Source organism: Strigops habroptila, chromosome 8, assembly GCF_004027225.2.
Source record: "Strigops habroptila isolate Jane chromosome 8, bStrHab1.2.pri, whole genome shotgun sequence".
NCBI classification, from domain to species: domain Eukaryota; kingdom Metazoa; phylum Chordata; class Aves; order Psittaciformes; family Psittacidae; genus Strigops; species Strigops habroptila.
Genome location: NC_044284.2, coordinates 13,471,938 through 13,488,050, shown reverse-complemented (window position 1 = coordinate 13,488,050; position 16,113 = coordinate 13,471,938). Strand labels below are relative to the sequence as shown.

General features: G+C 36.2%; 1 protein-coding gene across 5 annotated transcripts in view; it reads left to right on the top strand.

Annotated features, from left to right (window-relative positions):
• Nucleotides 1-12,854, top strand: part of VAV3 (vav guanine nucleotide exchange factor 3) — a 171,110-nt gene extending 158,256 nt beyond the window's left edge. For 4 of the 5 annotated variants that reach the window (XM_030496165.1, XM_030496166.1, XM_030496164.1 and 1 more), the window contains 2 exons: nt 4,720-4,871; nt 6,587-9,137. In XM_030496165.1, coding sequence (XP_030352025.1) covers nt 4,720-4,871; nt 6,587-6,628 — 194 coding nt within the window. In that variant the 3' untranslated portion in view covers nt 6,629-9,137. Of the gene's footprint in view, nt 1-4,719; nt 4,872-6,586; nt 9,138-12,843 lie in introns of those variants that run through there. The other variant, XR_003992906.1, reaches the window with a different exon arrangement.
• The last annotated feature ends 3,259 nt before the right edge of the window (nt 12,855-16,113 follow it).

Genomic DNA, 16,113 nt, shown 5'->3' with positions numbered 1-16,113 from the left:
GAATGCAATAGCCTTTTTTTTCTTTTCTTTTTGTAGAAAATGTTTTCTTTAAATTCTACATTAACACTGTTAACTAATTTTACCCATCTAAATACTTTTCTAAATACTGTTTTCTTTATTCTCATTTAACCATCTTTGGCTTTAATAGATGCAAACGTTTTAAACTAAGAGACTGCATAAAAATGCTTTAAGTGGTAGCAGTGGTAATCTTGATTGGTGCATCAGTATGTCTGTGAATTGCTCTGTGCTTCAAAGAGGAGAACTGCACTGCTGGACAAATGAAGAAGGATTTTGCTAGTAGGAAGGTGAATGCCTTTCAGGAGCATATTGAAGGAGCTACTACTGTTGGGAATGCAGTGTTCACTCAGGTTACACTGACACAACTCTGTGTACAGGGGGTGGAGAACTAGATTGTGCAAATTGGGACTGAGGCTGGCTTTTGCCCTAGGTAAAGGGAGTTCTCTAGTACGCATGAATGTGGATGTAGTCATAAGGTCTGAGCGGGCAGTTTTACACCTTCCCCACGGAAGTCATCCAAATTATTTAGTGCTCAGAGATGGATTTTAAAGGTTTTCTAGGGTTTTTAGAAGGTAAAAGGATGCAGGTAGCAGCTCAGTAGTAGAACGGGTAGTGTGCTTACTTGTGCTGAGATTATCTCTAATGAGCCCTCCCTCGATTCATGCCAGGGATTTCAATCTTGATGTCCTGTAGTGCTCTTGAATTTTTTGCCCCTCAGTTGTTCACTGTTTTGGAGTCTTTTCTTCCATTTCTATCACCTTACATACAGATTCTTTTGAGGCAGATACTTCTCCTTCCTTTCAGTAGTCACAACATTGACAGAGAATTCAAGCTTTCAGGCATTCTTTCAGTTGACATATAAAGGGACACATCTATAGAAAAGATTAATAGAATGCTGTTATAGCTGTTTACTTTATGGTCATGACATTCAGTGGAACGTCTAAAGCGCTCACCTTATTTGAATTGAAGAACACAAAGGGCTTAAGTTCTGGCTCTTGATTGTAGGTAAATACTGTGCGTTTCTATCCTTTTGGGTGAGGATAGAAGATGACCTTTTTCATACAGCTGCAGAAAACTTGATTGTAAAGTCCATTCTTAGTGAAACTGGTATCTGTTCCATGAAAACATGTTCCATATGTTCCATTGTGAAGTGGCCTACAATAATAGAACAGCAAACGAGACTCAGTATTACTTTAAGCCTATCACACATTGCCATATATTCCCAATATGGATTCAACAAATTATATTTATATTCCTTTTTTCTGTGAAAAACTTCTTTATCAGAATATTCTGAAGTAACTGTAACAGAGTCAATTTCCTGCATTCACAATAAGCTGTGTAAAATATTGCTTTATACAAGTACAAAATATTAAAGGAAAATGTTGGTTAGTAATTCTTCATTTAAGAATTTCCTAAGTTTAAGCTTATCTACCTGTTTGAATGGGATTTCATTCTAATAGATAGGCTACATGACTTAAAAAGTTCTTAGTAAAACCAGCTTTTCAAAAATAGCCAAATAACATGCTCACATAACTGAACAAATACTTATTTCATGATATCAAATACTTTTTTCAGAAGGATCTTCAGAGCTGACTTAGTTCTGCTGATATGGAATCTGGTAGCACAGGAGAAGGGTTAAGCTGACTACTGAGCACTGCTGGAGGTGCTGCCCATGCATGTATAGTAGAACTGAGGTTTGGTTAAACAGTGCAAGTAAATGCACATTACTTCAAGGAGCATGGAAACTAATACACAAGAGCAACCCTTAGGGCATATGGCTGCAGAATTATGAGGAGGCCATACCACAGGGAGAGAGAAAAAACTGCTCACAGATTTTAAAATGATACATTGACCCTTGTGGAATTTAAGCACAGGCAGAAATGTTGAGCTAGACCAGCTTTCTGTGATCACATGGGGTCTCTTTTATTTGTATCCCAGTTCCTTCATCAGTGGCCCAGACTAGTATTGAAATTCATTTGCAGCACGTCTATCTGCCTGTCAATAAGAAACTTTTCCAACATATTCTGGTGTAAATAGTTCCCTTTCTTTTCCTCCTCCTGCTTGCAGAAGAAAGGGCTAGGTTAAGCAAAAGTGTGTTTTTCTTATTCACATCCGTACTTTTTACTCACCTCCCTGAGATTTCTCAGTCTGTTTCCTGTTAATCCTCTGAGTATCTCCCTCCTAATACACAAGGTTTATTTATTACTGCTTTCTCAATAGCTTATTTTCTTTCTTTTCTCATTGTCTGTTTTTTCTCATCTTTAATTTCTCATTCACATTCTCCTGTTGGGCACTTTCTTTACATCAGTGTCTGCTGTTAATCCCATTCTCTGTCTCCTCATTCTCTCTGCAGCTATGCTCTTTCTCTCATTCACTCAGTGTTTGTTCTCTCTCTCATCTGTACAGATGTCCTTTCCACATGCTGAGTGTTGTCCCTCAAGTTTCATTTATCTTGGGAGAGCTCTGATTGGGAATTCAGGAGTGATAGTCTCAACTCAAGTTGGTTTTGTGACTATGTCACCAGAGAAAGATGGTTGATAATTTTTCTAAAATTGAGACTGTCATTTTCCTGTATTCCACCATTCATCTGACTTCCTTTTATATATTTCCTATCATGATTTCTCTTGATTTCCTTGATTTCTTCTGCTCCTTTCTCCTTTTCCTCTAGGGCTTCACAACTTGAAAAAGAGTTAAAGTCCTTCTTTCCCCCAGATCTGCCCCTATTTTCTATCCTAATTTTCCTCAATATTTTCCCTGTCATGAATCTTCCATGCATTTCTTCCCTCCTTAGTACTTTTCTTCTATGTTTTTCCAAATTTGTCATCTTTGCCTCATGTAATTTTCCTTGCCCCTTTATCTCCTTTCTAGAATCTGAAATAATACCTCGCTCCCCAGATTCACTCCTTCCAACCTGTGATGCTTCCCCAAATCTGCCAGTGATACTGCTGCACACCTATAAGTGGTTACTGACCTTAAAATCAATAACTGCTCTTTTTGTGTTGTTTTTGTTTTCTTTCTCCAAAACAATTCCTGCCCATGACGTGCTCTTTCCCTGTAAAATTGATTACTGCAGCGATGATAAGATATAGGGCATAACATTGATGTCAGGATCTAAGCAAGCAGCATTTACATCTGACTTGCTTAGAGGAGAAAAAATATGTTTTAACTTTAATGTTATATCACCTAGATTTTTTTAATGAAAAATATAAGCAATAAATGGAGATGCTGGTTCTTTTACACAGCATCCTGTACATCCTTTCAAGTATCTGATAAGTATAGATCACATAAGCAGTCTGATATGTTGGAATGAACTTTTAATGGCATGATATAAAGAGGGCGTAATATGTCTCCAAACCAGATTTTAAGGTATTCCACTTTTGTGATATATCTAATACTATTTTGAATATTATTTTTATTATTAGATATATCTAATAATATTTTGAAAAGTATTTTTCATTTTAAAATAAATTGTTTATATTGTCTCTATAAGATAAAAATATTGGGGTATATAATGATTTTCATATATTCAATACAATTATGCAAAAGCCTCTGTTTCCATGAAATGTGGGGTCAGAAGAAGTCTTAAATACAGAGATGAAACTGTCAAGGTTTTCTAGCTCATTTGCCATGTTTTGTGTTCCTAATTTGAATTAAAGGAAACTAGCTATGAACTTTTAGTGTTACATCATTGAAGGCATTCCTAAAACTAAAATCTTGACTGTTGAAGACAAAGACCTTTACTTCTCAGGTGCCATGCCCACTTGCCTCTCATTGGAAGATTCAAGGATTTCTTTTGCAACTTTGGACATTCTATAGCAGGGTTAAAATCATCATTTTCTATAACATTGGGAGTAGGGGGTTGTTTTTTTTAAATTATCCTTCCCCCCCCCCACGTTTGCATTTAATAACTTTTCACAACTTTTTGAAATGTCTTGGCTTTATGTTGGCAAAATGCTTACATATTGATGAAGCTTAGCATTTTAAAGTATTTCAATGCAACTTAGGAAAAAATTTATATGGATTTTTTTTCTTCATGAAAAGTTTTGTAGCACAAATTCATTGGTGATTTACAGAATAAACTCCTGAAAGGAGTAGATTTATGTCAGCCAATGTTAATGCAGATTGTAGCAAATGATCCATACAAATTTCTCGTGGAAACTCTTTACTTTTTTTTGCTCATGCTGATGTTAGCTTCCAATTATAAGTACATTAATATTTAACTTGGAGTTGGCTTTGAAAGAACAGCACCTTATTCTGTTTGTTTTGCTTCATTAGAGGTTTAAAGTTAAATCAACTATAAATACTAATAATTCTTTTGGAAAGAAGCTAGTGACCTGTAAAATAAGTTGCTGCATGTAACTGGTAGCAAGTTTTACTATGAAGCACAAAAATACAATTGTGAACATGTTCAGCAATTGTGGGGTGGGAGATTTTAGTTACTGTTCATGTAGTTTGATTCTTCTCTAAAAATAAAAAGGACAATTGAATAAAAACAATATAAAATCCTATCAAATTTTGCTCCATTCACCTATGTTTAAACCTTGATCTGTTTAGCACAGATGCTTTCTTATTTTCATAAAAATAATGCCATGTACGTTGCTGCAAAATCATTGTTTTATATTTTACAATATTGCTCTCTACATTATTTCGGTAGCCTTCAATTAACAAACTCTAATAGTATCAACATCTGTTTCATTTCAGTGCTAAGCCCAAAGGTGATAGGCATTGCCATAGCCAGGTATGACTTCTGTGCAAGAGACATGAGAGAACTATCCTTGCTAAAAGGGGATGTTGTGAAAATTTATACCAAGATGAGTGCGAATGGCTGGTGGAGAGGTGAAGTAAATGGAAGGGTAAGGTTGTTTGTTTTTTTTCCTTTGTCTTATTTCTGCCTTCACTGAGTGATTTTGTAAAAAAAATGTGTGTTCCTAAATTACAAACCTTCTTTGTATATTTAAATTCACAAGATAGAACATGTTCTCATCCTTGTTTCATACAAGCCAGGCAGAATTCTTGCCAGGCAGCTTTCCCAGCATCTAAATTAACTGATTATTTAATGTGAACTACCAGGCTGAATATTGGGGCAGGATAATATGGTTGGAAAATATCCAGGATTAATAATGCATCTACAGCTGAACTTTTTTGAACTGTGTTGCTTTGTATTTGCGGTCAAAAGCTCATGTTTCTGGTGCTGTGGAAGTCTATTTAGCAGTTGAAGACAGAAGGATTTCCACACCTTTCTATCAGACTACAGCGTATTGGAATCAGCCACCTTTTTATAGAGGCTGCTTCTTTGGTCTCAAAGAATGTGGCTCATAGGAAGTGGCATATTTAGCAGGTATTTTCACAAAGTCACTTCGCACTTCACTCTAAGACTTGCATGCAAGTGAGGTTTCAGTTTTAGTTTGTAAAGGCTATATTGTTTCAATCTTAGTATGTTGCTCCTTAATACAGATTAGTCAGAGGTATTTGAGACTACTGTTTCTATGTCTAAAGCACAGAGATGCAGGGTCAAGGAATGCAAGGTGGAAGAAAGAAGATTGGCTGGAAGGTGGAAATTAAAGTTGCAAGTCCTGCTGAAGTAGATGTCCAGATTTACTGCTTTATGCAATTTGAAGAACTTTCTTATGTACATGAGCCTGGTTATGATCTTAAAAGTCAATTGGACAAGAAGAAGTAGGGAAGCAGAAGTAGTGGTCATCCCATATATACATTTTACATGTGAAGAAAACAACATCTCATTCTAATGCAGCTACTCACATACTAAAGGATGCCCTGTTGTATGCCAGCATTCTTTCCTATAGCTTTCACAGACTGGACTTGAGATCGTTAAGTTCGCTTCTGGAGATATTTTGGCAAAGGTGTCTCAAACAAAATTTATGCAGTTGCTCCTTCCAATAGTTCTCTAGGTTTGGTTTTCAGGTCTTTCATGAGTGTTAAATTGACTTAGGTATAAAGAAGTCTGAGTGAAAAACCTAAAGCAAATAGATAAGACAAGAGGAAATACATGACAATGCTTCCCTGTATGTCCCATATAATCCTTATTTGACACATAAATAATTTCAGAATGGAGATAGTATTATAACATATGAAGTATAAAACACTGGACATTGCCTTTCAGTTTTGTCATATTTAAAACTCCTCTTGGTGGCAATGGAATTTAACTTCAAGTAATGCAATCAAATTACTCACTATTTGCTTTGTAACAGGATTCCCTGGGCCTGACTGAAGCCTGTTAAATATTTAACTCATTCAAAGAATAGCAGCATCCTGCCTGTAGTAAAACTACTGCACCTGGCATTTCTAGGCATCTTTCTGAACACTAAGTTGGGCATATTTTGGGCTGGGGATAGGGGTGTGGGGGTTGTGTGTGTGTTTAGTCTCCAAATCATCATATCTGCAAGTTGTTCTGTTATTTAAGATACTGACCTGTAGCAGGTCAGTCAAGTTTGTCTTCTTAATCTTATCCTTGTTTTGCCTAGTTCAGCCTTTTTTTTGTCTTAATTTTTTTTTTTTTTTTTTTAGGTGCATCTCATGTAGTATTTTGTTCTGCTTTTCTCTTTTTTAGGTGGGCTGGTTTCCATCAACTTATGTAGAAGAGGACGAATGAATTAAAAACTTTGCTCTGCTGACCAGCAGTTTCAGGGATTGTAAAAATTTAATATCTTCAAAGTATTATTGGTCTTGTTAAGTATTTAAAGAGCAACATTTTTTGTCTGTCTGAACCTTACAGTCTTAATGTTAGGATTTATACAGAAGTCTGTGCTGACAGATTATTACCTTGCCCAGAGCTGTGCAAGAAACAACCTGCTGGTTTGCCACCACTGGGGATCAGTACAAAGTCCAACCCTTACCTTCCTGCAAGATCTCTGGAAAACAAATTTCTTTATCCTCCTTTTCATTTCACCCTGTACTACACCATGAAATACTAGCTATGGCTGAATATTTAATGTCTCTTTTCTTCTAGCTAGCATCTGTGATTGTATAAGATGAAGTCTTATTATTCCTTATCACTGCATGCAGAAAATGGAGTTCAGTCATTCTAGTGGGTATAAAATATAGTCAGTAGACTTGTCTTGAAACATCAAACTACTTTACTTATCACCTTACAAACAGTTTTACACTCATAAAAACATTCTGAAGGAAATACGTAGTAAACATGAATAATTTGCATATATAATTAGTTGACTGACTACTTTGAGGTCTTGCCTAAATCTACCAAATTGTTTAAAGACAACATCTTAAAAGTATGTAGTGGTATATTATTGCTTAAAAAAGCATTCACGAAGTCGAAGTGTGGGATGCTTTCTTCGTTATCCCAAGTCCTTTTGTGTGAGTGTTTTTTTCATTTAAGCAGCTGACCATAAAGTGCAACTGAGGACTTTAAAACTCATGACAAGATGAGTTTTAAACTTTTCATTGCTAACATTAAATATTGTAAACCTATTTTGTAAGAGAATATGCTAATGCAAGATGATGCCACTTCTCAAGAACAAAACTGTTTCTCTTAACCTCTTGATTGATTCAGATGAACTCTGATGCTTTCAACTGCAAACTGTCTTCTAGTTAGAAAGGAGTTTCTATCACCATCTGTGCTCTTAAAAGGTAATGCAAAGGAAACTTGCAGACTTCTTTTTGCCCTTTCCTCTCTTGTTCCCTGGGATGTTAACAGCATTTCAATGACTGAGTGGTCTTGTTGCCTTCTTATGAACATTACTAAGGAAAAATACATCTAGGCTAGCCCGCTTGAAACATCAAGCCTCGTATAGTAGTGTCCACTCCTTTGGGAGACAGTGTTTTATTATATTTATGGAGAGTCAGAAGTGCTGCAGTTATAAGCTAAAATAAATGTGGGTGATGTCTTCAGATGTGCAGTTTTGAATGTTTAGATTATGTCTAAATTGAATCAAAAACTCCTAAGAAAATGAAGGTCTTGAATGCATTTTCTTCTAGGGTAATGTGGACCAATCAAGAAAGCTAATTCATTTTGTCCCACATCCTCTCTTTTGCCTTTCCCCATCCCCTTTTCACATAGGCATCTTGCAATTAGCATGCATAGGCACTGCACAATTTAACACCGCAGTTTTTCCTGCTCTACAAGCAACGTAATATCCACTGTTTGTCTGCAAAGCAGAATCCGCTAGTACATATTTCAGATTCTTTTTGGCTGTTTTCCATGTTTTTTGCTTCTTTCTGACCTCCTTCTGGCCATCACGAAGAACCAAGCACAGCACAATAATCCCCTTAGTCTCTGCAACCATTTTACCCATCTGCTACACCTAGCATACACTGCTGAGTGACCAGGTGAAGAGAGGATCTTCTAATTACAAATCCTCCACTTGTGAGATTCAGCCTTGCAGATGAAACTTTGCTGATGCTCTAACTTTTCAAAGATTTACCTCAAAATTTTGTAAACTGTGATTATGTTGAGTACATTACTTGATGGAATAATTGAGAGCATTTGTAAATATGTAGATTATGCATAAAACATATTTTGTAAATGATGTGTACAGCAGTGTAGACTAGAGTATACTGTCTTTAATCATGTTGTGCCATGCAGTTTTATTGTCTCTTGTGAGCTTGACCCTACTTTCCTTAAGTAGCCAAAGTTGCTTCTTTAACAGTTTTGCCTGCTTAAGGAGTAGAGGAATAGGCTCTAGGCTTGTGAAGTGTTTAGTGCTTTGCTGTCGTATAGTTCTGGGAAGATGCAGTTTAATTGAATATGAGTTGAGAAATATATCAGTCGTTTTCAACAGCTTGGTTTTAGAATAATTTTGAATAGTGTCTCCATTCTAAAGCTGCTGTAAAGCTTTTAAGCAATTCCTGAGTCCAGTAATCAGCCTTTAAGAAGAATGAAAGCCATAGCTAAACTTATTTTCTGGCATAAATCTATGCATCATTGTCTGTGTTTAATGCCCTGTATTGATTGAGTTAATGCTGCATCTTAAACTATATTTTGAGTACCAAAGACTTCCTAAATATTCTGGAGTGTCTCTTTCATGTGCTGCTTTTGCCTGTATGGAAGTTTTGTTGTCATGCGATAATGGAATTACAGTACTTTAATTTGTACTATTTTGTAAATATGTTAAATATAATAAACTGGCTAATTTTTTGTTTAATGATGTGTCAAAATGCGTAGTTGGCTAGCATGAAGTTTGTGCTTCATTTGTCTAACCACCTCATTGTGAGGAGATGTTGATAATGTTCAGTTTTGGTTTCCCAGCTTTGTATAACCCTTGTTTAGCTGTAAAACCGAGCTGTCAATATAAATGGAATGGCATAGCTTTGCTTGAGAGCTTTTTGTTGTCAGGATAACTTGCCTTCTGCCACATCCAGGAAGGTGGTGGGGATTTTTGTTTGGGTTTTGTTTAGTTGTTTGTTCGGTTGAGGTTTTTTGTTTTGTTTTGTGGGTTTCTTTAGTTTGTTCAGTTTTGTTTTTCTTTTTTTTTTTTTTTGGTCTTTTTTTGTTGTTGTTTTTGTTGTGTTTTTGTTTGGTTTTGTTGTTTTTGTTTGGTTTTGTTAGTTTTTTGTTTTCTATTAATAGAGAACATTGTGGAATCAGTCATATTGTATTGATTTTTGTCTGTCAAAGATGATACCTGTAGTTTTTTGATTTAAAAGTTGTTCTTAAATTTCCTTTTATGTGTCATGTTTCATAGCAATGTCCTTTCTCTCCCACATTCTGCTTTCTTCCTCTGTCATATGTGAATTAACTTAAAAATTTAGGTTGAATTGAGCTCAAACCTGAAAATATAGTCTGTGTCTAATTTCTTGGAGTACTTGATAACCTTTTCATGGTGTAACCCAGTCATGCATTTTTAATAGTATTTCATTTTTAATATGTTTATAAAAAAATTTCTGGACAGGTGAATTAATTCAGAGAGGTCAGAGATGATACAATTGCAATATTGTTTCATTGTTTTTTCTATTTTCTGTTCATTCTACTTTTTCAGTAGCAGAGATTATCTTCTGGAACTGTCCTTCTAACAGACAATTATTAAACTTAATGAGGCATTTACACATCTCTACAGATGTAAGGCATAATTTTCCTGTCACCCGTGAACATATCACATAACTGAGTCACACCTAATGCGGGATGCAAAAATGTTTCTCAATTAAATTCTCCTGTTAATAATATCATACTCTGTCACAAATGTTCTCCTTCCCCTTACATGCGAGAAGAGACGTGTGTCCTCTGATGGGTGAGAAATTGAGAAAGCACTGTAATTAGGGCGTAAGAACCACTTGTGACTGTGTTCTGAATAATTTTTTCAGTTGTAAGGGTTGGAAGATTATTTGAAAATCTCAGTGTGAAGAAAAAAAAAAATCTGAGTTGAACAATGAACATTATGCCAGCAAGGGTACCTTTCTCTTTTGCCTCACAGGCAAATTCTAGGTGCTCTACAAAGGAGAAAAAAAGGTCAATTTTCAAGGTTTTAGCAGTTCATAAAGGCGAGAGAGGTGCTGTCTAGAAAAAAGCAGGGCTTGTTTATTCAAAATACTCAGCCTCAGACCCAGGTTTTGTTCTGTTGACTTTGATGTTCAGTGTAAAAATGTTTGTTTCTATTTCCTGATCAGTATTGCAACAATTCAGAAAAAGAGCTGCAGTGGCAGATATAATTTATGCACCAGCACTGTCATACAGTTTCACCAACTGTATTGACACAACAGTAAATTAACTCTTGTCTCTTTGCTAGAAACTGCACTGCTGAGAGTCTTATATCAGTTTTATCTGATATTCAAGTTGTTCTGTTCAGAGGGCACTGCTTATTCCATATAAGTGACAGATGAAGTACTCCCTCATCCCCATTTTATTGCTGAGCATGACATTATATGACGTGGAGTATCTCGTTGGTCAGTCTGGGTCATATACCTGGTTGTGTGCCCTCCCAACTTCTATTCTCTGGGGAGCAGAGCACAGAGTAAGAAACAGAGAAGGCTAAAGCATCAGTGTGTTGTCTGCATGGTTTTTGTCATGGATGTAAAACACAGCAGTGTAAGAGCTGGTATGAAGGAAGTTTAACACCATCTTGACCAGCCCCAGTACGGCAGGCATAAAGGTAAAATGACAGGCAGAGATGCTGTGTGTGTATGTAATGCAGGGTGCTTTAGCAAGCCACAGCAGTATCTGTTCTCATCAAATTCAGGTAGAGTCATCGCTGGCATACAAGTTTGATTCTTGGAATGTGTTTATTTAAGAGAAAGAAGTTAATACATTCTCTAGCCTTTCTTGAAGTGTGCCTTGCAAATTTAACTCTTAACTAGATGTCTGCTATACGGGGGAACAGTAATTTTGAGTAATTTAACTTTATAAAGCTGTGAGATGAGATGTTAATCATACCCGCTTTTTCACAAAATGCTGAAATGTATGATGCATGTATAATTAGCTAATAGAAATACAGAAAGGATTAAGCATCAGAAATTGCAGAAGGGTGATTCATTGCATTGTCTTGCAGCTTCCTTTTCAAGAACAAAGAGCCGTTTGTTTTTATAGCAAATGAGATTTGGGCTTCTAATTTGGTTTTATAATTCCTGATCTGCTGTGGTGTATTCTGTCCATTCATTACAAGGATCTCTGCTGCTTACATGACTGTGAACTTAGATTTTATTTAGTAAGCCTTCTGAAATGTTTGAGTTATTGCTGGCTTTTTCTGGGTTACAATGTTTTACCTGGTAATATGCTTTTCAGAAAATACCTGAGTCAATTTTAAAATGTTGCGATATGACCTTAAATAAACCCACAGTTACAAGAAATGGCAGGTTTGGAGGTGGCTGTTTGCCAAGGGGCATGAGTCTGGTTTGCTTCTTTCAGAACTGGTTTTTTTCTTTTTTCATATTAATAGCATAATATGTGGCTTTAGATAGAACAGAAATAGAGAAGATCAGAGAAGAAGTAAAATGTTGATACCATGCCATATATGTTAGAAAAAAACTGGTGTGTGATATCTTTTCTAGCTGATTGCCCAAAATATTAAATGCCTATTGATAGCATTGGATTGGAAACAGAATTTCTCTAATGCTTCTCTATGAGAAGACTTTGCTAATGCAACAGAGGGACCAAGGACCCTTGGACTTGGTCCCAGTCTTACCAGAAAACTCCATAAATCTGTCTTCAGTTAGTTGTATTTTTCCCCCAAAACAATTAAAAGATTTCCTCAGGAGATACAATATTGTTTCTAGGATTAGAATTATTACTCATGCGTAAGCCTAACAGAAATATGTATTATTGAAGGAACCTTTTTCTCTGGTAGTTTTACAGTCAGTGTCCCTGTAGGTTGTAAGCTATTAATAATGCAGAATGTACCAGGAGGCCCCCACCTTGCTAAGTTGCTGGGTAATATACAAACATCTTTTGTATCTCTTCTCCCAGATAAATATATATATATTTTTTATTTATTTATTTTTTTTTTTTAATCCTGACATTGTTTTCCCTTCCCCTTCTTGTCAAGTGCTACTTAGTTGATATCTCAGAAAGGCCAGTTAGCTAAATACAGTGTGAACACAGTGGCCTGGGAGCTTTTTCCATTTGCTTCCATACTGCTTAAGTAGATTCAGAATGCCTGTAAGGATGATAGAGAAAACGTTTTGATTTAATGCAGGAGGGAAGAATACCTACCTTCAAAGGAATTTGTAGGCCAGTTTTACTCTCTCGATCTGATACAGCTCTGAATATAGATTCATTAAACTTGGACTGCCTGGTGTTTGTGACAGATGAAAGATTAAATTCCCTGGAACTTTGTGTTCTATAATGTTTTGGGTGTGACTTTTCAGTGTCGTCTGAGTGTTTTGGCTGAAAGAACACTTGAATGTACTACATGCTGACAGGGAGGCTTGTTTTCATTCATTCCCTCTCCCCCCCCAAAATCATAAAGACTGTTATAAAATTCAACTAAGGTGTGGTACAACTCAACATGCCTAACCCCGTAAGTATATAAGTTATCAGGAATATTAATACGGAGTGAAGAAAAAGATGGGCAAATTATAAAAGCAATCGTGCCTAATTTTTATTTTGGTAATCTTAATTTTTTTTGTTGAAGTAAGGATGGAACGGGACTTTCGTTATCCATTATATCAACTGCTGTATTCCCAAGAACAATTCCAAGTAGAGTACACAATAGCAGGTCTTCCATTCAGTTTTTATTTTAAAAAGACATCTACTGCTTCTGCAATTGTGTAGCAATGTAAGCATATCCAGTTGGATTGGGTAAAAAATATGAACTAGAATATTAAAAGGCAGTTTGCTCTCCGAATCAGTATGTCACTGTGACTTTTTCCAGATACTAAGTTGTGGAAAATCAAGACCCAGCAACCTTAAAAAAAAATCAAGATACAGCTTTCCGGTCTTTGCAACTTTGATTCACACTTTGGGGGAACATACCTTTTGTTACACATTCTCCTGAACATGAATGGGAATGCAAGCTTCATCTTCCTGACACCAGAGGTTGATTACAGTTGTTCAGAGCTCCTCTCCATTTATACAATAAGGCCAGATGCACAAAATCCTTTTTATCTTATGGGGCATGCTAGTAAACACTCAAATATAGAAAAGATTTCTACGGAAAATATATCTGATCACATTATTTCTTTTGCCTGCTACCCCAAAGAACTATATGGCTTTAGAATAAATAAGCTTACAAAATCAATGATCCCCCCACTTGCACATTCTTCACTTGCAAATCTCTGAGGGTCTCAGTCTGTCTCTAGGGGGTTAAGTTTTATACTGTGCTCAGCGATGTCCGTTTCAAATATGACCTTCTGCCAAGAAACACTCTTGACAAACACTACTTTTTCTTGTCTAGAAGAGATATTTAAAATATTTTCAGGTGATGTCGTGCAAGCATGGGTTGCAAGTTGGCTGGAGGATAGGATTTTAACTCACCCAGATACTGATAAATTGGTAATATAGAAAACAGGACATAAATAAGAATATCTATGAAATTACATTTACAGGTGGAAAAAATGTCTACACCAGTTAAGACTAAGGCTAAGCAGCAGTACTGTATTAAAGGACTGAAGGAGAAAAGTAAAAGTGAACCATGGACAGAACATAAGTTAACAGGATTTTACTGTGGAGAAGGTAAATACTGTCTTGTTGTACAGTAATGGGAACATGATCTATAATGTGAAGTAACTTGTTAATTTCTGGTAAGGCTTCAGCTGAAAACCTTTGTCCGGCTTTGGGCACTAAATTTTGTATAATATATAGTCTCATTGAAAATACTCGTGAAGAGACTAACAAGGAAGCGTGAAGAAACTGGAGTTGTTTGAACTGAAATACAGCTCAGGCTAAGGGGGTGTAGTGGTAATAGTGTCCAAAGAAGTGAAAGGTTCTATGTAACTTTAAAAGAGACTGAACTGGTCTCTATAGTCAGTGTAAATAATACCAGAATAAAACAAGCTTAAACTGGAGCAAGGAAATTTAGTCTTTAGGGAAGCTTTCTGAATATCAAGCTGCCTAGACACAGGTTGTCTGGGGAAATTGTGGAATGTCCAACATTGGAGGTTTTTAAGATATGGATAACAAAACGTATGTCAAGGACAGTTTACATATAGGTAGAGGTTCCCAAGATACATACCACATGTTCTTTTGGAGCTCCTGCTGTACTACCTTTCTGTAATTGCCTTTCAGCTGTGCAGCACTTCAACCAACTGCTGGCGTTTGCCAAAATCCCATAGAAATATTATACCCATGTGAAGAGGAAAAGATACAGGAAAAGTAATAAGGTGAACATCCAACACGGAGCTAGCAGGTTGCTAAATATGTAATGAGTTTGAATGTTTATGAATTAAAACAGTTTCTTCAGGGGATGCAGTTGGCTCATACTTACCTCGCAGTAGTGTAAAAATGGTGTAAAACCAGTCTTGGGAGGTGGTTCACAATGAGAAGCATGAGCTAAACATCATTATTACAGTTTCTAAGTTTATTTTCGATGGAACATAGAGGTGCTGCAGCATATGCAGTGTTGTCAAAATCAAAATTTTACTTGAATACGCATTGTTTTCAGAGAAGGTTAATGAGGAAGGCAGCTCAGGTACCATGTCTTTCTACTCAATTCCAAACAGATGGCAAATGAAAGATCTGAGAGAGATTGCTTCAAGCATACTTCCCCAAAGTCATCAGAAACTATATTTTTACAAACCAAACCCAGTTGATTTAGTTCTCTTGCAGAATTTGCAAAAGTACTATAATATTAAAATTTCTCCATAAAAGAGAGTGGCAAAGAAACTATCAGCTTGACTGCAATTTTTTTAAAATGTCAAATGATTGAACACAAGTGCTAAGATTAATTTTACCTGGTGTCAGAATGCATCTTTTTCTTGTTTGACTTTTTTCTAAATAAATAACAAATAACATTGTTAGCTTTTGGCATGGCATCCTTTCTCTCTGTTCTAATTGTGTATAGAAAGATGCAATGTTTTGTCTTACACAGAGCTGATTTTAGTCTCAATTTTTGGATTGTCATGAGTATTTTGTACTTATCGGTGAAATAACAAGCACAGAAAACAGCTGTAGTCCAGATAAAAAGCATCAAGTCAGTAAGACTAATAAACAGGTATTTTCTCTTTCTGGCTGTTCATCAGGAATGCACTGTGAAGAGAAATGTTTTATTTGAATGTCACTGCACTAGCAGTTCTAATTACTAATCGAATTCATCAAACCATTTAGTAGTGTAGTGACATTAAGTAATAATTAATAGACCATGTGATGCGTGGCTGCATGAAGTGACAATGATTAACCTGTGACATAACAGAATGTGCCTGGAGAACAACTGGCATGAGATGTGACGTGTTTGTTCTTCCCTGTGTCATTGGAGTTTGGCCTGTCTGCACTCGTAAAATTAAACTGGGTTCAAAATCCAGAACCCGTTAACATGACTGGTGTTTGGAACCTGTACTGACGTGGTTCACGACACATCAGCCTGAGCTTTGACATGGTGTTTGAACCTCTTGTCATTTTGGCTGCTTATTTTGGAGCTCACATTAATGCGTCCTTGTGTGGCTCTACCCTGCCTTCAGACAGTTGGTAAAATGTCAGGATTTGCTCTACTAATCTATTATTGTTTTTTTTAAATTCTAAAAACTGTATTATCTGGA